General features: G+C 39.4%; 1 protein-coding gene across 13 annotated transcripts in view; it reads right to left on the bottom strand.

Moving 5' to 3' along the window:
* Positions 1 to 25,926, bottom strand: part of FOXP1 (forkhead box P1) — a 625,652-nt gene that overhangs the window by 47,382 nt on the left and 552,344 nt on the right. For all 13 annotated transcript variants that reach the window (XM_070359720.1, XM_070359713.1, XM_070359711.1 and 10 more), the window contains one exon: positions 7,482 to 7,586. In XM_070359720.1, coding sequence (XP_070215821.1) covers positions 7,482 to 7,586 — 105 coding nt within the window. The remainder of the gene's footprint in view (positions 1 to 7,481; positions 7,587 to 25,926) is intronic.

Here is a 25,926-nt window from a genome sequence, read left to right as displayed (position 1 = left end):
TAAATACAGGTCACCCAAATTAACAAATCATCATAACTGTCTAATACATCCTGGGCTGGCTGCGGAAAAACAAGATCATTCTGGATTTATATCTGTAAGTATGGGATTTCCTGGACAGCTAATATCCACAAACAATCAAACACAGGAGGAACACGGGGAAAAAGGCAGCATTATTTCAATTTTGAGCTGAGAGTCGTGATTTGTAAAGGGCTCAACAGGAACTGAAGCTGAAATCTGAAGCAAGGAAACTCTTTGACCAGACACTGATGGACATTTCTCTGTTTCTCTTGGCTCGGTCCAGGTTTTGAGGTCACTGGATTTTGAATGGGAGGTGAAATGAGAATCTCACTAGCACCAAAACTTTGGAGATGACAACTAACTTAAAGCCCTCAGTTTAAATAAAATAATAATAATTTTTAAAAAATCTAATGATACTTCACTCAAGAGTCAGAGCTTTTTATGAGACCTGTTGCCAATATTAGTGTCTTGGAATGATCTCATCTTTCATCCTGGCTAAATTCCAACACACAATTTCATTAACCCAGGTACGGCAGGTGATAAAACTCATTTTTCCCTAAAGAGACAGCTAAAAAGTACCAGTTATACATTTATGAAGTACCAGCAATCAAAATTATGGATTTTCTAAAAGGTTTTTAACTACTTTTATTGAAAGGAAAATCGCTGTCTCAGACTTTTGTGACACTACTGCTAATAATAAATTTTACCATTTAGACATGGCCATAATATGGTAGCCACTGTCAATAAAAGTGTGCAGTGAAGACAATCCCTATCTTTTCAGTGATGCTTTATAATTACACACCGGAAGTGATCACGTGAAACACTGAGGCTAACTAACGACTTAAAACATAAGAACACGTGGTCTCTACGGTGACACACTGTGCTGGGTGCACAGGCACAGTGATGTGCGGAACTGACTGGGTAGACAGAAAATTTTCAAATGCTTTCAAAGCCTATGAGGAAAAATTAAATTTCATTTGCATTTCTGACTAAAATCTGTTTGCTGACAGAAAAAAAAATGCATTCCGATGTTACTTGCTTTTTTCTGAGCAAAGAGGTGGCACTGGGCCTGTTGTCTTTGGCAAACTTTGTCTCAACTTTTCTACTGAACATTCTATAGATCACTAGAGGGCGCTGTGGCATTTAGGCCATTCTGACCTCTCAGTGCTTGGAAAGGTCTTGAACTCCTGAACAATGTCGAAAGACGAAAGGAGAGACTTTAAGGGGGAAGAAATGTTTCTTGGTACCACCTGATATTTCTTTTTCTCAAACCAACTCAAAAAGGCGTAAGGGGGAAAGTCAATCCATAAACATATTAAGCTCGTTGTGCAAAACTCCAAGACTTGTCGCCTGGGAACTGATGGGAGAAATTTTCCTCCCGCACCCCCCACCCCCGGTTCTGGAGATTGAAATGCAGAGGCGAGAATGGTTATTTGCATATGCCCACCTTCTAGAAGCTAGTCCCCCTCCACGTGCTCTCCTGTACTCACCAGAGGTAATTTCACTGCAGAACGTTCAGGCGTGCAAACCCAGAGCCACGAATAGGTTTCGAACAATTTATGATATCCGGCCTCCTTCGACATGTATTAGCATATACCTGGTTTCTTTAACGTACACTTTGTTTTTCCAAAACCACAAACATCGGTGCTGGAATTTCATGTGGAAGCGCTTAAGGGGCTGAAAGTTAACACCTTTGTGATCCTTGCAGCCTCGCGGTGGCTGCGGAAACAAAAGCCTCTTTGTCGAGGCTTTCTTGAAATGTTTTCTTAACATGTTCCAAGTAGTTTTAGGCCGGGAACTAAAGTAAACAAGATGTTACCATGATAAAAACACTTGTGAAAACATCACAGAGCAGCACTTAGGAGTTTCTTGCACATAAAACTCTTCACAGTTTTCAGAAGTGAAATTCACAGGAAAAAAAATTTTTTTTCCGTTAAAAACTGAATTAGCGATGAAATGTCCTCTGCTGTCTCCAGCCCTCAACCTTTTTGAAAGGGTCAAAGTTCCACTGCTGGGCATTTTCTTGTGACATTTCCCTCCCTGTCTTCTCCAAGAGGACATATAAAATTTATTTTGGCTTTAAGAAGTAATGTACATCTGACTAACGTGTAAAGGAATTTGGGTTTTGATTGTCTGGCATGGTGCTTTTCTTCATAAGCAATAACCAAAAGATAAAAACAAAAACAAAATTTCTTTCAAATGGCTAATAAGCCAGGACCCAAATTATACTTTTTCCCAAACACACATGAGGGCCTGGTATTTGTGGAACTATGGATCTGTGTCTGATTTTACCCTCCAAGTCAGAAACAGGAAAATGTGATCATGATTTAACCTTCATATCCTCTCCCCACCTTGCTGAAGAATAGTATGCGCCCTTTTTCAAAGAGCAAAGAGGAAGAAGTATAGATTCCTGTTTTTATTGGTGAGGACTTTGACTTCAACCTGGTTAAAAAAGAAAAAACAAAAAACTTGATCCACGAGGGGTGTGGACAGGAGCACACTCGGAACTTTCACCTATCTGGATGGTACTGGGCTTGTTTTTGTTTTTCTGTTATCGGAGGATTCCAAGCAATGCAGGGCTGGCGGGCTGCAGTGAAGTTGAGCATGGGTACCTGCTGGTATCGGCTTCCTCCAACAAACACAACCGTCACATGATAACTTACGGTTGATAGATTAAAAAAAAAAAACAAAAAACACTCAAACTGCAACTTGTTTTGAGAAGAAACAGGGAAATAAATGCACACAATAGACTGGGTATCTGCTGATTCTGATAAAACATCCCTCTGTTGGCTGGGAGGGAAAGCCAACAGGACGGTTATTTGTACAGTATTTATCTTTGAAATCAAGGGCCCTGTGGTATACCTCACCTTGGGAACAAACACTGTGGAATGATCACAGGAGAGTGTCAAATCTCTGGTTCTGATTTACCAACAGTTATGATATTTTTTCCTCAGGAAGAGGAAAAAAAAAAGGTCTCATTCTGAGACCTGAAACAAGCCAGTAGAGCGATGCCCAGGGAATTCAAGGATGTGGCTCAGCTGAAAACATAATGACACCAAAGAGAGTACCCTAGGTCAGAGGTCAGTAAACTGGTGCAAAGAATGCAGCCACACCCACTTCTCATACAGAGTCCTATGGCTGCTTCTGTGCCCACAAGCTGAGTGCTTGTCTCGGAGACTGGGTGGCCTGTGAAAGTCCATCATATCGACTATCTGGCTCCTTTACAGGAAGGGTTTGCCAGCCCTGTCCGACGATCACCTTTGACTGTGTAGGACACTCTACTGAAATTTATGGTTAAGGATTATGTTAAAGAACAGTCTCTTTTGACATATTAAAGCTCTGCACAGTCACAACCTCTTCCCTAGGTACAAGGTCAGAAATGCTTGTAAGAAAGTGAAACTGAAAGTTGCTCAGTTGCATCTGTTTGTGACCCCATGGACTATACAGTCCATGGGATTCTCCAGGCCAGATACTGGAGTGGGTAGCCTTTCCCTTCTCCAGGGGATCTTCCCAAACCCAGGGATCGAACCCAGGTCTCCCTCATTGCAGGTGGATTCTTTACCAGCTGAGTCACAAGGGAAGCCCAATGTTTGAATAGCTTCAATTATTTCTCTTTTTAAGAATACACTTAAGTAGATGAGAAAAGAAGTACTAATATTTTTCGACAGTGCCTGCTACGGACCAGACACCTAACATGATGTAACTTTTCACTCTCACAACCCTAAGAGCAGTTATTATTATCATCCCAAATCACACGTGCTTATACTGAGCTCAAATAACACACTCCTAGCAACTAGCTTCACGACCCATTCTGCCTTTCTTCAAAGCTTTCTTTATGCCTATTGCCGTACACAATAAGCATACTGTTAATAAAATGAACTGCTTCTAACCAGGCGCTATTATATAACAGTTAACAGCAAGTCCTATGAAATCTCACTGTCTGGGTTTAGATCTTGACTCCACCTATTATTAGCTGTGTGACCTTGGGAAAATTATTTAACCTTGCTGTTCCTTAGTATCCTTATCTGTAGCTTGAGAGTAATACTGCAATAGTATCACTATAAGGTGGCTGTATTAACTGAGTTATATATGTAAAGCACTTCAAATTATGACTATACCAGGGGAGTGTAAAATTCAAATTTAGAAGATAGGTGGGAAAAAAAAATCTATGAAGCAACCTCTAAATCAAAGATAGAGCAGGGAATTTCCTGGTGGTCCAGTGGTTAAGACTTTGCACTCCCAAGGCAGGGAATGTGGTTTGATCCCTGACTGAGGAACTAAGATCCCACATGCCATGCAGCATGGCGATTAAACAAAAGGGAGTGCAGAGCAATCGACACTGTGTTAAGTAAGAGAGTCTTGAAAATCTAAGACCTCTAGTATCAATTTTCTAAAACTATAAGAGAATACCTCTAAACTGGGATCATGGGACAAGGTCCTGCTCGTGGGCCCAGGAAAAAGGTGCTTTCAGAGTCTACAAAATCTGGCAGTTTGAGAGAAATGCTTCAAACATCACTTCCTGATACTGCTGTGATGTCATTCCAAGAAGCCATATGCCAAAGCTGGTTTCACTATAGCCAACATGACCACCCTTCAGACTGAACCAACACACGAAGGACGTGAACTCACAAGAGTTACTTTTCACTACTCTAGGCCTTAAACTGGAAGACTGCTGTGAATTTCCAAGAGCTAAGATACCACTGAGGAAGAATATAAAAATCCTGCATTTGTCATAGACTGTCAATCAATGGGTAAACTTGGGAAAGCACCATGAGAACTCTAAGAACTAGAAGCAGTTTTATTATTCAGCATTTATTCTCCATTTGCTGCTTTACAAGATTCATTTTTTTACTTTTGGGAACCAAGTCTGTCATCCCCAGCCCCCATGTGGCCCCTGGGGGAGGAACAATTTATTGCACTCTGCAGGTCGGCATGTGACTCAAGCCTGGCTGCCTCATTATGACTGGTTCAGAGCTAGGACACCTACTCAATCTGGGCCAACGACAGTCCGCAAAGAACACTTTTCTGGAACTACTGAAAAAAGAGATGCACTCTGGGATCAATCAACTTGTGGCAGGTGAATCTGTCTTCTTTACTTTTACTTGGAAAAGAGCCTGACTAGGAAATCAACACAGAAGAAAACAGAGCTAAGGAGTAATGAAGCCATACTCCAATAACCTTGCTGAAGCATCAGGTCCAGTCACGCTTGCAGCCAGCTGTATTACCAGACCTCCTGGTTATAGGAGCCAATTATCAACCCCCAACACCACCCTCCTTTTCTTTGGTTTAAGCCAATTTAAGTTGGATTTCTTTAACTTGCAAATGTAAATATTCCGACAAACATACATCAATAAGCAAGTACTAGGAACTAAAGAAGCAACAGTTGCAGGACTGCAGTGAGCATTTCAATTTCTTTGAGCAAACATGCCATGTCATGTGCAAAACCACACAAAATAATAGAGGGACATGAAGGAAAGTGAAAACTAAATGGGTGGTTTCCTATACAAGGGCCAGACTCCTAATATCCTTAGAAGAAAAATGGGCTTTTTTTTAATAGGAATCAAGTCTAGCCTCTACTCTGATGACCTTCAGATCCATTTCTTTAGAAATGGATGTGGTTTGAAAGTGTGTTGTCTTTTCGTGGAGGTATATTTGCACCCCCCCACTACATATATATATATATATATATATACACACACACACACACACATATATATACACCTAACATCAGCTCACATAATAAATGGACCTAAGATCTGAGTGGGAAATACTTTGCCTATTAACAAAAAATTTTAAGTGGTCAATTGGAAAATGCCCTTTTCCCTAATGACTCTAAAACTGAAACAAGTCAATAAGAATGTTGACAGTAATTCTATAGTTCTAGAAACTTTATAAAATAAATCATATTTACAGATGTTCACTGGCCATTCTATAAGGGAGTGAAATTAAACCAACATATTTATCAAAGTTAGCATTGGTACAGAAAGTGAAACTAGAATTGAAATGTTTCTGCCAAGATCTTTTTCTCATTATCAAAATACAATTAGGCAAGTGATTAGGAAATAAGAAAACAGAGATTCTACAAGAACGGATTTAGGAGAGAACAAGGCCCAGTAGCACTAACTTGAATTATCATAATTGTAAAGAGCTGTTGCTTAATTTAAAATAAAGTATCACTGCTCTTGAGTGTTAATATTTAGAAACAATTTTAACTATCTCTTTTCTAAAAAATTTTAAGTACTTAAGTTTTTAATGACCACATAATGCTCTTGAAGTAAAATATTAAAGTGGAAAAGCACCAAAACAGATTCACAGGCTTCCATTCATTCGTTAAAAACATGATATTCACCAGAAGTGCTTGCAGGTAACACTGTATCTCTAAGGATGGCTTTATTAACATATTTGTACCCGGGTCCATAAAGATAGATACTGAGATTGTTCTAATAATATAAAGATCTTGCAAAACCAGAGACCTGCATGTAAATCAGCCCACCTCTATTATGGGGCTTGAATGAGACAGAAAAGTCAGAGGCAAAGACTCCCCACTGCCTGCCCCCAACACCCAGTTTGCAAACCATCATGCACCTGTATATACAGGAGTTTTATACATGCATATGTTTGCTTGCTGCATGATATATAAATATAGTGAATATAATGCAGTATTATACTCAGTCCATACATCAATGATTCAATGATACTACGAATATATTTATGTGATGTCAATAATGCAGGGCAGTTTCATCTCAATATTTTTAAAGGGCAAGGCACTGTATATGAAGGAAATCTTATGATGTAGTGCAGAAGCATCTCATTTCAGCTTCGAGAGGGTTAACACACCATTTACTCAAGGGATGCTTAATCAGTGGTATAGATTCAAATGGGATAGCCCAAGTTTCAGCCATACTTTAACTGCAGGAATTAAACTGAATCCTTTTCCCTATAACAACAAGAATCCGAACAAAAGCCAACAGTGATACAGAAAGGTAAGAATCAAATTGGTAGCTTTTCCTGGATGTTTGTAAAGTCATTTGTGAAGAAACAAAGAAGAGGCCCAATCATCAAGTTGTAATTGGCCAGTAATTGACACCAATTTTATAAAACTAGCTAGTGCCTGTGTTATTAATTTAATATGGAGGGATGTGAGTAAAAGCAAAGACTAAATTACTACATGTTTAACACTGGAACAATTTTTACTTAATCACTGTCATTCTGAGAAAATAAGTAAAGGATCTTACGAATAGGATCAAACTGCCCTTGGATATCAATCTTTTCCACTTAACAAGGCAACACTCAATAGATCTGTAAAACTATTCCTATGACTATGCTAGACATGGTGATTTTGAGTCTATCTTCAAAATGGTGGTGTGAAACCCTGCATCAAAGAGGCATTTCATGAGGAAAAGCATGAACAGTGGGAGGTGATGGCTACGTCTAAGAAGAAAGTGTTATCAAATCATTCTTACTTTAGAAATGACTGGAAATCTTCACACACTGCTTCACAGCCAGGCCACTTGCACACACCGTGTCCATACAGAGGATGGCTATGCGGATGCTCCTCATGGGACAAACTGAAAGAAAATACACAGAGGACAAGAGAATGAATTGGCTGCCCAGAACCATCCCACCAGACATAAAAGGCAAGAGGAGCCGGCCCATGTCGCCAAAATGCGAACACAAACCAGCTCGTGCTTTCCTCTTCCCGAGGATTTATGAATTACTTTTGCAGCACACTTTACTTACAAAGCAAGAGCTAAATTTCAAAATGTGAACAGTCCAATATTAGAAATGTTACCATCACATTTGAAAAGTGCTCAACAGTCTTTTGTTAAGAGATAGACCTCTCTACTCAGACTACAAAGGATTTGTTAAAAGGTCAGAACTTTATACCTATGGCTGATTCTTGTTGATGTTTGACAGAAAACAACAAAATTGTACAAAGCTATTATCCTTCAATTAAAAAATACATAAATTTTTTAAAAGGCTAGAACTTACCATGTAGTAGTGGGAATTATAAACTGTACTTGATTTTGAGATTCTCCCCAGAACATTATAAAATTTTTCTCTCCCTTCTACCACAAAGAGCATCCCCCAAACTGTACAGTCTTTTCACAAGTTAATTTTACCAAGCAGAGTACAATAAAATAATTTAGAATATAGAATGAAATAATTGAGAAAGACAAATGTATCCAAGTAGATGATTAACTTAACAACAACAACAACAAAAAGCTAACTGGAGCAGGAAGATTCTACCCCTACAATGACTGAACCAAGACTGGGAGAAAACTTGGCACGAACACAAAGGGCTTACTCCTCCACTGGGGCCCAATCAATAGCTAATGATTTGGCCACACGGATGCAGGTCATAGGATGCTTTGATCCATGCCACGTGGTGCTTAGAAAAGTGTATCTGCTGTACTTGCTGATGAACCATATTCGCAAATATTTTCTCCGTTAGATTTCTGCATCCAGACGTTTTTCAGACAAATTATTTTTACAGTCGTTCCATAACCTTAGACTCCATCAAATAGAAATGTAAAACTAACATTAAGAGTTCCGTTTGGTACTAAAGCACATTCTTTTCAAGGAAAGGGCTATTTTGCAACTTACTCCACTGCCTCTGCCAGACTCTGAACTTCAGGCACACTGAATTATAATTACACACACACATGCACACACACACAAACACATGACACACGCATGAGGGGCTTGTATTTTATATAACTGCCAGGATGTGTATTCATGTATTTTACCGACTCACATGCATAGAACAGGCATACACACATGGCACTTGTCCCTACTCACAACGTAATTAATCCACAGCGAGCATCTTATGACATTTAAACTAAGGTCATTAATACTAAGCACACACCTTAACAAAGATCCACAGGTCTCTCTGTGGCTCTTAAATGATTCACTTGGAAACCTAATATCATTTTAAAACAATAAACAACTATTTTGCCTGACAATAGAAAACAAATCTGAGAAACAACAACAAACAACAAAAAAAAGGCAAAAGCCTAAGTTAGGAAAAGCACTGAAAGGTGCCCTCATGGAAGAGAGAGAGTAACACAAGTGAACTAAGGTAGTTACAGTGAGATTTCTAAAGCCCAGCAATAAAATGACACTCTCTGAGCAGGTAAAGGGGTGAAATTCCATTGGAATGAAGCAAAGAATGACTACCTATCCATGTTCATCTTCTGAATTAAAAAAAATAAAGGATGGTACAAAACGGAATTAAGAAAAAATTACTGGCAATATTTAAAATCCAAGAATCCTTCTAAGTAACAAGATCCTCAGAATATCTGAGGGAAGGAAATCATTTAAAAAGAAAATTGTTCCAAACCAATATCTTACAAAGAAAAAAAAGAAAAAAAAGCAACCCAACCACAGTAACTCTTTTCTTTACCAATTTTGTGAAGATTAAAGTATTTTCATAATCCTAAAAGAATTAGTGTATATTTGTTGTACAAACCTTGAAAAGAAAAAAAAAATTACCCCCGAATACACACAAATACATTTTTAATAAATTAAGGCATGGAGGTTTGTATTATTCTTTCAAATTTAAGATAATTTTGTAAATAATGTGTCTTGTTATCAACTAATTAACCCTTAAAAGCCTTATGTATCGATGCATAACAGCTTGTCATATACCATCTCAGGTCAAATTACCTGCCAAAATCAATGTAACATTACTCCATTTTGGACACTGAGGTTCCCTTCATGTTTCTAATATTTATGAATAATGTCAGAAATAAAATTTACCGGGCCAAACATCCTAGTACAGAGCTGATTTTCACCAGAAGATACATTCAGAGAAATGGAACCACTCTTTGAAATCAGTCCTAAGTTTTAACACTGACCACAGATACTTTATTAAGTAGCTCTTGAGAAATGCTACATGCTGAGTACATTCTTAGTCATTGTACCTACTTTGTGTGATTCTTTAGATTAGAAATGAAGAAACTCAACTAATTTAGATATAAAATTAACCTCACTAGTTACAAATTGCCAATGGTTATTCATCAGTGCTTTGTGGGTTAAGCCAAGAAGGTTCTCAGTTATAGTGTGAAAGAAAGTAACATGTCTTCACTAGAGGAATTTACAACTAGAAATAAAATGCACATAATTTAGTAACTTTACCACTCCCACTCCCTACCCCCCAAAACATCCCTTGTAACCTGAATTATTTGTAATCTGAATTAAAAAACTACTCTCCTCTAAAAATGTACATTTGGTTCAACTGAATATCCTTATCAAAGGAAGGATAGATGACAACTCACTGAAGCTTCACAAGGGTAACCATTCACATCTGAAGGCTAAGAGAAATGCCAACTCCTGGCACGCATACACATTTACATACACAGCAGACCTCTTGAAAACGTGCTCTACCTTAAAACTGTATTTTTATCACAAAACCATTACATGATCTTATTTCTAAAAGTTCACTTCATACTGTGTTGGCTCCTCAACTTTGCCCCAACTTCACCCCACACCTAGCACACCCCCACCCTGGTCAACACTGCAGGTGCCCTGGCGCACTGCAAGGCCGTGTTCTCTTTCTCAAGCATTACTAGTTTACAAACATGGACACGGGCTATCCCTCCCACGGTCACTTGCTTTCCCTATGTGAACACTTCATATTTTATTGGAATACACCTGCTTTACAATATTGTATCAGTTTCTGCTGTCCAACAGCGTGAATCAGCTATATGTATACATATATCCCCTCCCTGGTTAAGCCCCGCTGCCCCTAATCCCACTCCTCTAGATCACCACAGGGCACGGAGCTGAGCTCCCTGTGCTCCACAGCAGCTTCCCACTAGCTGTCATTTCACACATGGCAGTGCACACATCTCAGTGCCACTCTCTCAACTCATATACAACGGACTGAAATAAAGCGCCTGGCTTTGCAAGGAAAAAGAACAGACTGGCAGCGGTGCCGGGAAGAGCCTCTCTGGAAAGACACATAAGAAATACTGTGATACTTGTTCCCTCTGGGGCATGAGGGGAGTAACGAGGGGAGTAGAGAAACGAAATTTTCACTGTATCATTTGTATCTTTTGATGTTTTAAATTTTGTGCATGACAGGTATGTTTTTCTGTGCAACTGTTCAATATATGTATAAACACATATACAGACCCACACAAGCCCACACAGAAACATATATATGTATGAAAAAAATCAAGTGCTGTCTATGTGGGACTCACTCTCCAGAATGATGCTGGTGTAAGCAAATGTGGTACCTGTGCTGTCTGTGTGACTAGGTCTTGCTTCTGGCCTTTAGTCATTCTGGATGAAGCACCCTCAGACCTCACCAGGTGTACCCCTGAATGGGAGTTTTTCTGTTTCACCAGAAAAGTGGAAACGGTTTCTATTCTTACTGCCTTTTGGGCATGCCAAAAGGGACAAGACAGGAAATTGAAAAAATAAATAAATAAATAAATAAGAGTATGGCCACTCCAGTATTCTTGTCTGGAAAATCCCATGGACAGAGGAGCCTGGCGGGCTGGGTCGCAAGGAGTCGGATACAACTGAGCAAACACATGCACACACACACGCGCACACATGAATATGGAGGACCAGACGTGATCTTGTGGTAATCTAATCCAACACCCATATTTTCAGATGAGTAAATAAAGTTTAATAAACGAGCATGGGAATTTTTAAACTTGAATTAACTCAGAATTTCATTTTTATGCTGAAACTTGGTGGGAAAATGACCACCTCAACATGGTTAGATAAAGCCTGTGACTTAGTCATTTAAATCAACTGTTCAAAGGGGAGCTCACTGATGTGAGAAGTATATAACTTCTGAAAAGCTGCCAAGATCAGTTTTGAATAAATGCTGAATAAAGTGTTGAATAATGGATGAATAAATAGATATATTTGATTTTAAAGGGATCTAAACATGCTTCCCCCAAAATTAACCTTCAAAAGTGTAAGGTCAATTGTTTAACAGATGATGTCTTATTATGAACTCCCAGGTCGAAAATTTTTAGGGGCAGGGATTGCATCTAATTCATCTCTACCTACTCAGTACCTTGCACATAACGTGGGTTCAGTTAATGTTAGATGGACTGGTGAATGAATAGACAATAATTATATTATTCTATTTAATTTCTGTGTGGACATACAGGCAATAAATATTTGCCCTTTAAAAAAAATTCTTGAAGGTTGGGACCAGAATGATGCTAACTGACTCGAAAAAACAGCATTCTGGCACTTTCTATTATTTAGCTTTATTTCAAATGTATAAAATACAAATAGTACACAGTCAAAAAATAAAAGAAGTGATTTAAATTTCTTCTGATAATCCTTGGTATGTAAAAACTAGATATATTTATTAACGCAATAATAGTGACAACATTTCAGGTTAGAAAGAATCAACTTGCCACAAAAAGTATAATTACACAAAAATATGTAACAATTTCTAATATTACATAATATTAAATATGCTCTATATTAGTATGATATAATGGCATCACTGACATTTATTTAAAACTTGTTTTGGTATTTGTTCTTACTATGTCAAAGTATACCAGCCAGAGCCTTAATTTCAACACTGTCTTTGGCCTTTGATAAGATTTTAAATATTGGTATGGTTTTTCACCTGTGATGACTCACTAATACCTTCTCAAGTTCGCCACTCAACAAAAATTTGAACTAGAATCACTGCTAAAACTAAGAACAACTTCTTACTTCAATCTGTACACTTTAGTGGTCTTTATGCTCTAAGTCCTGTAAGCTAATTTTCCCTGTGGTAACCAAGAGAAGACTCTTTGAAGGAGAGGAAAAACACAGAACCTCAGAGAAAAGGGAACCCTCCTACACTGTTGGTGTGTTGTAAACTGGTACAGCCACTATGGAGAACAGTATGGCGGCTCCTTACAAAGTTGAAAATAAGAGTTAAGATATGTTCCAGCAATCACACTCCTGGGCATATATCCAAGGGAAACTCTAATTCAAAAAGATACATGTACCCCAATGTTCACAGCAGCACTATTTATTAATACAAGAGTGAAGACATTGCAGAAACCTAAATACCCACTGACAGGTTAAAGGATAAAGAAGACGCGGTACATACACGCAATGGAACACGACTCAGCCGTGGAAGACTGAAATGATGTCATGCGCAGCAACAGGGATACTGTGCTCAAACATTAGCACAGTAACTGAAGTACGTCAGACAGAGAAAGACAATTGTGCATCACTTATATGTGGAATCTAAAAAATGACACAAATGAATTTGTTTACAAAACAGAAACAGACTCACAGACACAGAAAAAGAACTTACGGTTACTAAAGGGGGAAACGAGGGGGAACGACAAATTAGGAGCTTGGGAGTCACACGTCCGCACACTATATATAAAATAATTGACGAGGACCTACTGTGTAGCACAGGGCATATCTCAGTATCTTGTAATAAACTGCAATGAGAAATAAGAAGAAGAAAGAAAAGCAGACACCTCACTGTACCTCAATGTCAATTTTCCTGCACGCTAACTTTCATGTCTGTATATGAACTTTCACCCTGTTTGTTTTTCCCCTTTTCCAAATTTCCAAATTTGTCTTCTTTTATTTTTCTCAATTTCTGATTCACCTGCAACAAAAGTCTGCATCTGTGCCCATTAGGGCTTATAACTTCTCCCCTTTGCCCTCACCATCAACCCCAAATTATAAATTGTATTTCACTTCATTAGCACGTTGTTTGACATATAAAGTTCCAGAAGACTATTAGTCATTTTCTAATGGCTCAAAATGATGGAATACATTTTTCTAAGTTTTACTGAGGTATATTCATATCCCTCAATGAAACTGATGCTGGAAAAGATAGAAGGCAGGAGGAGAAGGGGATGACAGAGGACGAGATGGTTGGATGGCATCACCAACTCAATGGACAGGAGTTTGAGCAAGCTCCGGGAGATGGTGAAGGACAGGGAATCCTGGTGTGGTGCAGTCCATGGGGTTGCAAAGAGTTAGACATGACTGAGCTACTGAACAACACAGTCCATATCCCAGACAACTCACTGAAAGTACATAATTCAGGGAGTCTCCTGGGTTCCAGTGGTTAGGATTTGGCACTTTCACTGTGAGGGGTGGGTTCAGTTCCTGGCTGGGAAACCAAGATCCCTCAAGACTCGAGGTGCAGCCAAATATAACTTACTAAATAAAGTACATAATGCAATGCCATATATAAAGTATATAATGCAATATTCACAGAGCTGTCAAAGAATTACCAGAATGTAATTTTAGAACATTTTATATCACACCAAAAAGAAACATTGTACCCATTAGCAGTCACTGCCCTAGTCCCTGTCAATCACTAATCAACTTTCTGTTTCTAGCGATTTGCCTATTCTGAACATTTCCTATAAACTGACTCATGTAGCAAGTGGTGGTGTGTATCTGGCTTCTTTCACTTATCTTGGTGTTTTGAAAGGCCACACTGTGGCGTGTGTCAGCGCTTCATTTCCTTTTTTATGACTGAATACTATTCCTCTGTGTGTACAGAACACATTTTGTTTATCCACTCATCTGCTGATTAACCTTTGGGATGGCCCCACATTGTGGCTACTGTGGTGATAGTGGTGATATTATAATTCACATTCATGTACCTGTTTGAGAATATGTTTTCAATAATCTGGGGTGTATATTTAGGAGTAGAACTGCTGGGTCATGTGCTAACTCTATGTTTAACATTTTGAGAAACTGCCTGCCTAGTTTCCAAAGCAGCTGCCCACATCCTTGCCAATATACTTGCCAACTGTCTTTTCCATAGCCATTCCAGAAGATATAAATTGTTACCTTTCTGTACTTTTGATTTATGCTTGTTTAAAGATTAATGATGCTGATATATACAATATTACTGTCATAAAAAGGAATGAAACTGTGCCATTTAAGGAGATGTGGATGGACCTAGAGGCTGTCATAGACAGTGAAGTCAGAAAGAGAAAAACAAATATTACCTATTAACTCATATATGAGGATCTAGAAGAACAGTATAGACCTTATTTACAAAGCAGAAATAGAAACACAGACACAGAAAACAAACATATGGATACAGAAGGGGAAGGGGAAGTGGGATGAACTGAGAGACTGGGATTGACATATATGCACTACTGATACTATATATAAAATAGGTAATTAATACAGCACAGGGAACTCTACTCAACACTCTGTGGTAACTTAAATGGGAAGGAAACCCAAAAGAGAGGGGATATATGTGAACATACAGCTATTCACTTTGCTATGCAGCAGAACCACAACACTGTAAAGCAACTGCACTCCAAGACAATTAAAAAAAAAACAAGGTTGAGGACTCTGATCATTTGTTCATGTGCTTATTGATCATTTGTGTACCTTCTTCAGAGACTGTCGATTCAGACCCTTTGCCTATCAAAAAACACTGGGTTCTCTTTATTTTGGAGCTGCAAGCTTTCTCATGTATATATTTCTGCATGCGAGTCCATTATGAGATACAAGATTTGCAAACACTGGTGACCATTTTATAGACTGTCTTTTCAGTTTATTGGTGGTATGCTTTGAGGCAAGAAAGTTTTACATTTTGATGAAGTCCAATCTTTTTTCTCCCCGCTTTAGTTCCTTGTTGTGCTTGCGGTGTCACATTTAAAAAACCACTGACTGATTCAAAGTAATTAAGTCTTCTTCTGTATTCTCTTCCAAGAGCTGTAGCCCTCACATTTAAGCGAGTTTGAGTTAATTTTTATGTTTTATGTGAGGCAGGTATAGAACTTGTTACTTTTGCATGTTGTCCCAGCAGTGTTTGATGAAAAGATTATTCTATCCCAAGTGAGCTGTGCTGGCACTTTTGCCAAAAACCAAATGAACATAAGTGTAAAGATTACAGTTTGTTTTCTTTACATATATATTTTTGTTGCTTCACTTTTGCTGATTTTCTTTTTTCCAAATATATTATCTCCATTCTCAAAAGAATTTATGATCATAATTTAAAGTAATTTTGACATCACTTTAGTATAATTTTTGAAGTCTGACTGGGGGAGGGGAGCGGGGAAAGGAGATAAATTTTAATAAAAATAAAACCCGAGCAACCAAATATTTTGAGGAACGAATGCCTAGGGACGACTTTTGTTCTCCAGATTCTGTTGATCCCGTGGTGTGCTGAAAAATCATTTCAGAATGTACTACTTTGTGGATCTCTCCACCCAACACATGAATGGAGTGTAACAACCTTTTCCTGAGGGCCAGCACTATGTGGAGCGATGGGTACCAGGTGAATAAAGACTTTGTTCCTCATTACAGAAGTGCTAAAAACCAGGAACCTTGCAAGTCACTTAACTGTCCTGCCTTCCAATTCCTCATGTCACAACCACAGGGAGTCACAAGTGATGCCCCTGTTGCTTCTCTAGGGGGAAGGCCTCCACCAAACTTTCACTAGCTATGCGGATGAAAGGGGGTGTGAGCAAAAACACTATCGAAGCATTTTTGCAACTAAAATACTTTGTTTTGTGGGATTCATTTATACTATTACTCTTCTGAGTTCGAGAGTAGCAAAGAAGAGGAGCATTTATAAGATGATGAAGTTCATTTATGTTCATGATGTCACTTTGGTAAATATAAAATTGTTGAAAATATACTTAGGCAGAAAAAGTATTGTTTTATGAGGTTATAAATTAAATTCTTTGAAATATATAATTTATAAATACATATGGATATATTATAATAAATATACACATCATATTGATATTTATGTAAACATTATATGCAATGTATTATATATTTATATGAAATTTTTATTGTATATACATTACTTTGAATTATATATAAACTAAATTCTTAAAGAAAAACACATTCATGAATGTATTTATCAATTAAATATATTTATAAATATATCTATACATACTTATAAATTATATCATTGTTTACAAATGGTGTCATGTTAAGGTGTGTAACTTGTTATTGATAAGCAATAAAATAAATTGGAAAAAAAAATGAATAAGGAGTAGTTGCTGAATGAGATTTGGTTAAAGAAATGATAGCTATGTCCTTACCTCTGAGGGAGAGCAGGAAGCTACCTTTTTCTAAAGCATTCCCCACGCCCTGCAAATACACACACCAAAAAGCACATGCACTCCCCTTGGCGACCTCCTTTGACTCAGAAGCTGTTCGGCGCTTCCCTTTCCCCACTGGCCACCATCCTCTTTCCCACCATGCTTTAAATTAACAACTTACACAAAACCCATCCTACTTTCTTTCTTTCTCTTGACTTCTTGGTTCTTATCACATTTCCCTGCCCCCTACTTTACTACTCTATCCTACTCATTGAGATTTGAAGTAACATCAAATTTCTTAAGTCTGAATATGGAGTCCAAATTTGATTTTGAATGATAAAGTGATACCTGAAAACAGCATCAGACCTCAGATGTTTTAACACTAATTTTCAAGAACAGATATCAAATATTTGTGAATATTCAGGAAGTCAACTTGAACGATATCAAACTGGGTGAGCTGGCTTTGGAATTTGATCATGCTGCTAAGTCGCTTCAGTCATGTCCAACTCTGTGGGACCCCATAGATGGCAGCCCACCAGGCTCCCCTGTCCCTGGGATTCTCCAGGCAAGAACACTGGAGTGGGTTGCCATTTCCTTCTCCAATGCATCAAAGTGAAAAGTGAAAGTGAAGTCACTCAGTCGTGTCTGGCTCTTCGCGACCCCATGGACTGCAGCCTACCAGGCTCCTCCGCCCTTGAGACTTTCCAGGCAAGAGTACTGGAGTGGGGTGCCATCGCCTTCTCTGGGAATTTGATCATGGATGACCAATTAAAAAAAAAGTAATGTAGATTTCACAATAGCAAAAGAAATGATTACTGACATACTGAGGACAATTTTCCATCTTGGAGTCTATTATTTTGAGTATTTTTCATACTAGGGAATAATGCCTCAAAATCAGCCAGAAGTCAAATCCTACACTCTTGTAGTAAATAAGAGGACAGGTCCAGTCTCTTCATGTGTTATACTATAGTGTGTGTGCTGGGGGGTGGTGGGGGTTGGGAGGTGGGGAGGAGGTTTTCATCTGTTTAGGAAAGGGAAAACGGTATGTGGGAACAGGGAAAAGGGTGACTCTAGCATTGTATCTGTTTTCCTGGTGCCTTTGTGAAAATGACCTTTGTCCTTTAGCTTTCACTGAGGACACTTCAAGAAGCAGATGGACTGCTTCTGAAGAGATGGGACAAGATTCAGGCAGTGCATTTAGAGCACACTGCCTTAAGTTTTGGATTTTTAATCGTTTCAGAAATACATCATCCTTAGGTGTTTATTAATCAGGTTTCCGAAAGCAAGCTGGCAATCAGTTCTATCATCAAAGAGAATGGTGTTTTATTAAAGCCCATTAAAGGGCCAGCTCTAGAGCACAGAAAGATGGGAACGCTCTCCAAACTGGGAGACACAGACGCTTCTCTCTCTTTCACTCTCCCACGCAGTGAGTCCCTGACTCTCCTTCCCCACAACGCTCATCATCTCAATTTTCTGCTGCTTTTCAGAACATGTTTAATTAGAGGATTTCACATTCCCTTGTGATATGATATTCATGAGGAAAACTTGCAATTGGAGTGACTGTGAATTAGTCTATTAAGTGCCAGATTTGTGCTTTTAAACAATGATGGAGATTATTGTTATTATCTGCTCTCAATATTGTGCCTCGAGAAGTGAAGTCTACCTTAACTAACTTCACATCTGAAACACAAGCTATTGACTATTTACATCTGGGTTTTTTTTTTTTCTGGAAATATAAATTATCTTGAAAGAAATATGGGTCACCTTTCTGCAATGGTCCTCAGGGAATGGCCTACTAACATAGTGACTTAGATGAGTTAGAGTGATATACAAATACCCTCACTTTTGTAGGTAAGGGTTTATGCTTGTGTGTACTAGAAAAAAAAAAGACTAATATATCAGATTTGTGACTTCTCAGTGATAACTTTTTATAAAACCCATTTAACTTCATCGATTTTAAGAAAAAAAAATAAAAACACACATATGCAGGTATGGCAAAAGTTGAAGATGGCAAGAGAATGACTCAAAGACTTGTCACCTGGGATGAAAGGATTAAAACTGGGTCTACAGGTAAGGATACACACTCTTTCCTTTTTTCCAGGGCTAATCACAGAGTAATGCTTCTCAAATTCTATCACAGATGTAAACTGCCTGGATATCTTTTTAACATGCAGATTTTGATTCAGTAACTCTGGGAGGGGACCCAAGATAATACACGTTCCTGTGTGATAGCCTGGACCACAACTTGAGTGCTAAGGATCCAGAGAATTCCCTGTTCTGAATCTGTCCTAAAAGTGATCATGCTTCCAGAAATACTCATGAGATCTCCTTTCTATTAACTGTCGGTTGAAATGCCAACTGCAGATGTGTAGTTCTGGAAAGGGGGACAACTGGTCAACCTCACCAAGCAACAGGTACAAACTCACAAAAACTTTTGCTGGCCCAAAGTTAAGAATTACATGCAAGTTTTTTTTTTTTAATATAATAAAACAGGTTAAGACTGAAGTTAGCACCAGGAAAAGGTCATTTCCAGTGTTACATTAGCTCTGGTCTGTTGAGTCATTTGGCCAGTGAACAGTGTTTACCAGGTACTCTATCTATCAGGAGAACCCTGGAGTAAACTGTTGAATCTGGGTTTGACAACAATCCCAAGCCATCGCGGTATCCCTGAACCTGGGACGAGAGGATGTATATTTTAAGTAAGTAGGAAACCAGGATATATCATGAAAGCAGGATTTCCATCCACTTGGCATAGTACCATATTCAGTCAAGGTTCTCTCCTCAGTAATAACAGAGAAGTCCTACCAAAATATCCCAACAGATGAGATGTGTGCGTTCAACGATAGCCCACACAACGCCAGGAAGAACAAGAATGCACATTGCTAAAAACGAGCAAATTTAATTTGTATTAGACAAAAAGATATCTCTTCTCTCCAACTCCTGGTTTCACAGATACTGTTTCTTAGGATGAGGCTTATTTTATTTACATTAAAAATGACTCGATTTAAAGAACATAATATAAATAACAGTCAGCTAAGCAGAACTTTCAAACCACATCACAGCGGGGCACATACTGAAATGACGAAACTTTGGGAAAATCAAAGTGCATGAAGCAGCCCTCAAGGAAAGGCAGTCTGTAACTGGACTTACTTCCTGAGTCAACAGTGACCCACTGGTAAGTCTCTTTGAGTTTTCAATAGGAAAGAAGAGCCTCAGAGTTATCCTTCATGACCCACAAAAGCCGCAAGAGCACAGTGCAGTGTCAGATGCTTCGAGGCCTAGATCCTACCCTTCAGGACTGGGGGGCATCCTCTGTGCAGGCTGTGGATGTGACTTGTCACGAGCTGCTTTACCAAATGGTAAGAATCCGAGGTCTGGTGCCATGCTGACAGGTCCTAAGTTTGGCAGATACTTTTCCACCATCACCTCCATGTCCCTTTTCAGCTACACTGGGCAAACGCACAATCTTGATTTCAGAAGCAAGGGCATAGCAAGACAAAAGAGCAGAGGAGGAGAGCCTGAGTATCAGAGACTGGGCCGGCGTGTTCCGATCAATCACAAACACAGGGCGGGTGGTGACAAAGGCTGAATGCCTGTGTTTGCGTGGTGACGAGTGAAGGGATAAATAAAGGAAAAGGACAAGAAGAGGCAGAGGTCCAGCTTTTGCTTCTGACACCCATAAGGGCAACCGTTATCCCAAGGTTGTAAGTGAGAGTTTCCCACTGGCAGTATTAACACTGGGATCTCGTTAAGAAAACAGAATGCTTTCCAAAGAGGGGCTGTGAGCAACTGTGTCAATACAGACATAGGGACCACTAATCCAAAAGATATTAACACCATTAGGCAGGCATGCGCATTATGTCCGTGCAAGTGTTTGCACTGGTGAGTCACAAGGTCTGTGTGGAACCTTGTGCATATGTTAGAGGAAACAAGGAGACCCAGAAAGCCAAAGAACATAAATAAAAGTTCCAATCCTAATTCTTCTCATTTAATCCCTGCCCCTGACACGCTGTGGAAGTCAGCACAAGCATATTCCAGAATCAGAGGAGTCATGTAACTGAAGTATCTGAGGGTCAGATGAGAAAGCAGAGGTGATTCAATGAGAAAGGGAGCTGGAGAAATATAATGGCTAAAAGCCATTAGGCACTGCATTTTATGTTCTCCAAGAATCACTTCCTACTTTACGGCATTCCTTTTATTTCTCAGTAGTATAAGATGCTTCATTAATGGTCACTGGATTAAACTCTTCATTGCTCTTAATTCAGTATGTTTTTGTTGTTGTTTTTTTTGGCTGAGCCACGCAGCACGTAGGATCTCAGTTCCCCAACTAGAGATGGAACCTACACCGCTTGCAGTGGAAGCTGCTGCTGCTAAGTCGCTTCAGTGGAAGCACTCACTGTCTTAATCGCTTCCCCAGACCACCAGGGAAGTTCCTCAGCATGTTCTATGAAACACTTACTTTGTGCCTAAGCATCATGTTGAGTTCTTAGATCACAGTCTATAAACTTAGATTCCTAAGAAGAGTCATGGGAGGGGGCTAAGATTATATTACCATTTCTGTATCATGCATTAAGATGATATTAGAACTTTTGTATGAATAGATAATTGTATGCACGTGTGTATATATTTCTCATACTTTAAAATTTTTATACTATAGGTACTATGTTAGGCATGCAATTGATTAAAAGTATCTTTAATATGCTCAGAAGGTAAAGAATCTGCAGGCAATGCGGGAGACCTGGGTTTGATCCCTGGGTCGGGAAGATCCCCTGGAGAATGGCTACCCACTTCAGTAATCTTGCCTGGAGAATTCCATGGACAGATGATCCTCGTGGGCTATAGTCAACAGGGTCTCAAAGAGTCAGACATGACTGACTAACACTTTTACTTTTTTAGTAGAAGTGCACACTCAGAAGTTTTAATATTGATGGGGTGACTGATCAGACACATTTGGAGTCGATTGGTGTAGACTATAACTAAGCTCTCAATCTCTCTAGAAAAGGTCTGCCCAATCCCCCAGCTGAGGAGAAAGAGAGAGAACTGAACAGATGACTGGAACATACAATTCTGTAATATTTGATCTGGGACTTAAGAGTATCAATAGGAGCTCAATGCTAAAAGGAACAGGGTAAGCAAAACTAAAGCTCAAAAAGCAATTTCAGGCATAAAATGAATAAATAAATAAAGTTTAGAAAGACAAACCCAGAGTACTTACAAGTGATTTAAAGACCAACATTAGTAATTTTTAAAAATAAATTTGCTCCATAAAATAGTTTATATTGGGTCAAAGTCTTTAGAATTTTTTCTCTTTGAAATGTTAAGTCTTGGCACTTGGACCCAGACTATCTTCAATAGTGAATAATTGTTACCAAGCTCCTTCCTCTGTCACTTAAGATTTGCAGAAGGCAAGAATGCCATGGCATCAGAACAGCAGTTGGCATGTTCTATGGCAGTGTTTCCCTGAATATGGTTCTTGGGGAACTTGTCAGAGATGCAAATTCTAAGGCCCCACTCCCAGTACTGAATCAGAAACAGCAGGACTAGGGTTCAGCATTCTGCAGTTCAGCCAGTCCTCCAGATGATTCTGAAGCAAGCTAATGACTGAGAATCACTCTGACCAGAAATTCAAATTTTCTGTCTTGTCTGGAACACCGTAAGTATCAACAAAGGCTAACCTGTTACTCCGATAGTATCTATGGCCAACACGTAGCAACAACTACTAATGGGTTCCTGATCGTCAACGTTTCATAAATTCACTATATTCTGAACATTCAGGCTCAGCAATGACGCCGTGCCAGCCTGACCGTGCTAGGTGATTGAGTCGTGGCAACTGGCAAGGGATACGGAAACGTCCCAGAGTTCCCTGCACCCAAAAAGTTCACCTGATGCAAACGTGGGGATGGAATACAGCCACAACCATCTACCACCAGCACTCACGTTTAACTAGCCATACACTCTATCTCAGTTTGCCTATATTTGTATCACTGCATTTATTATGCTGTGTTGGCAAATGTCTGTCTCTGCCTTTCTCTCTCTAGGCTGTGAGCTCCTTAAGGGAAAGAAGTATGTTCAAGTCTTCTCTTAATTTCCAGAACCTACAATTAGTAAATAAAAGCTCAATAAAGGTGGCTTGAACAAACAAATGGCCTTAAAAAACAACCATATTCATTAGTCTTTAATTAATTAAATCATTAAAAACACTTAATGTTCATGGAGGACTGCCTATGCGCCAGAGACTAAAATGCGCACAAACGCATTTCATCGACAAGGCCAGGTAAGGTAGTGTACCTATTTTGCAGCGGGCACATCGAGGCACATCATGATGAAGTACATGGAGTAGACTGCCTGTCCTGGAATGCAGGCCATCTGGTTTCAGAGTCCACACTCCCAATCACTGAACAACAAAGCTGCCCCCGCACTGATCGAGGTAAGAGCCACAGTCCAGCAAAGCATGTTCTCTTGCTGCTCCTGCCTCAGGAGCTTTGCTTTTGCTGTGTCCTCTGCCTAGAGGGCTTGTCCCTGTCTGATCAAGGGTTATTTCCTTAGAGAGACTTCGCCAGACCCATGTATTCAAACAGTGACCTTAGCCCCACTCTTACTCCTTTGCGGCTTCATTTTTTCCCCTGGAACTTAATTCTGTCTTTTCATTGCACGATTATGTGTCTGTTCTACTTCTCTTCTCCTGCAATGCCAGCTCCATCAGGTCAGACTGTCAAGGTCAGGTTTTACCTCTCAAAGCCAAGGACACTTGGGTCAGAGCTTGTGTGAAGTTTTGCAGAACAAACGGATCCGCCTCAGTACTGTCTGGTGACTTCTGTCCTGCAAAGGCACGCTTTTTTGGTTGAACTTTGGACAAAACTTCCCCATTTATCCTTGTTAAGTTTCTTTTTATTTCTCCCTGTACAATCCTCTAATTTATTCAAACACTACTGGATTATTCCAGCTCTTGGTGTCAATTTTTTTTTCTAATTAAAGTAAACTGCCATTTATTTCTCACACTGATCTTTAACACGGAGACATCTTGTTCTTGTCTTAAATATGACTCATATGGAAAAATGTAAGTTGGATATAGGGGCTCATATATACCAGAATGTTTCCATCAATATTTTAGATATAAAAAGGAGAGACATAACTAGAGATGCCTGTCCAATTCGAAGATCTATAAGTAATCACGGCACTGGAGTTTTTTAGCCTTTTGGATGTATAACCAGAAATTCCACCAGAGGATTAAAATGGCCCCTCTTGAAAGCAAATACCACATCATTTACACAAACACTTTAGATTTCTCTTTCCTTTTGCCATAATATACCTTCAAACTCAACATTCACAGCCAAGCTGTAAAATACACACACAGAGCAGATCCTTCAAAGATAGAGAGTGACAAATTTAAAAAAGAGAAGAAAGAGAAAAGAAAAAAGAAAGGAAAGAAATATTAACTTGCCCTTAGACTGATTTCCTTGAAGACTATAAAAGGAATAAAATTTGAAGGTCATAAAACTATGTCTATTTGTTTAGGGAAGTCTTACAGGTAGTATAAATACCATCAGCTACAGTTGCTATGAGGTCTGTTTGTTTACCAAACAAGAATACAAATAGTTACACAAAAGCGGAACAAAATTTGGGTACATAAATGGAGAAGCTTTTGCCTTCGGGTAAATTTTCCAAAGTGCTTTTTAAAATGTGACTATTTTTCACCTTCTTCACTGGGAAATTTCTGTTTTCTCGGCTCCCCCTTTTCAGTTCTGACACCTCTGGGGAATGTTTTATTCTCAGATTTCTAAGACTGATAATGATTAGCTTTTCCTTTTCCCTTTCCTTTTTTTGAGACCATAAGAACCAAAGCCATTAGTCCAACAACCCAAACGGTACAATAAAAGTAAGTTCTCACAAATGAAAATGCAAAAAGAGAGAAGAAGAAAGCTGCAGAGTTTACAGACCAAGTCTAGGACAAGCAGGCTATCCTCAAATTGAGTTCACCCACGAACAACCACCTATAAAGGAATGTATGTGCACGACATTTTATGAAACAGGTATGTTTCATGCACCTGAATTATGCCCTCTGGGTTAACCATTTGCTTCTAAAAAATAAGAGGAGGAAGGTTAAGTGAGGAGGTAATAGGCAAGGAAGGGCTGTTCTGGAATTTCTTGGCTGAGTGTGAGTGTGTGTGGTGTGTGCACTTGAGAACGCAGATTTGCCATTAAACAAACTGTACCACAGAGGCCACTATGAGCTGAGGGCTTCTCTTCACACTACATTGACCACGGGACCTACCAGTCACAGCCCTGTGTCTTTCTGTGAATGGGACACACCGCCATATGGACGAAGACACTGAACAAGCTGTACAACTCTGGGCGGCACGTGCCCGGGGGACTGTCCCGTATTACCACCACCTGGGCTGCGGCAATTGTGCTGTGTCTGTGCAGAGGCACAGAGGAGCCCAGCAGGATGTTATTTTTGAGTACACAGAAAAAGGAAAATTACAGTTAGGAGAATTCTCTGGCTAGCGTATCTGTTGCTCAATTCCCGAAATAGTTTCCCAGAGGAACGGTTATCTGCTTTATTCACACAGGCAGAAATGACAAGCTGGAGCACATATTAACAGTTTCCCTTTGTGAGCTTCCACTACTGTTTTAATGAGGAGAGTATACTTGATAATATACTTAGGCCCTGACTGATCACAGAGCGGGGTGGGGGCGGGATAAAGAAAGTGGGGACAGCTCGACATGCCCGACCTGCTCATTTGCATCGCCCAGCCGGCCAGGCCACACAGCGCTGCCTCCCTGGAAAGAGCTGAGCGCCAGGCTGCCAGGTGGCCCTGGCGCAAAGCAGCGTCTTGGTGAACCTTGAAAAAGGGCGAGCCTTGCTTTCAAGTCTCCT

This window comes from Bos mutus, chromosome 22 (genome assembly GCF_027580195.1).
Source record: "Bos mutus isolate GX-2022 chromosome 22, NWIPB_WYAK_1.1, whole genome shotgun sequence".
Classification (NCBI taxonomy): Eukaryota; Metazoa; Chordata; class Mammalia; order Artiodactyla; family Bovidae; genus Bos; species Bos mutus.
The sequence above is the reverse complement of the archived record's forward strand: the minus strand, read 5'-3'. Positions and strand labels throughout refer to the sequence as shown.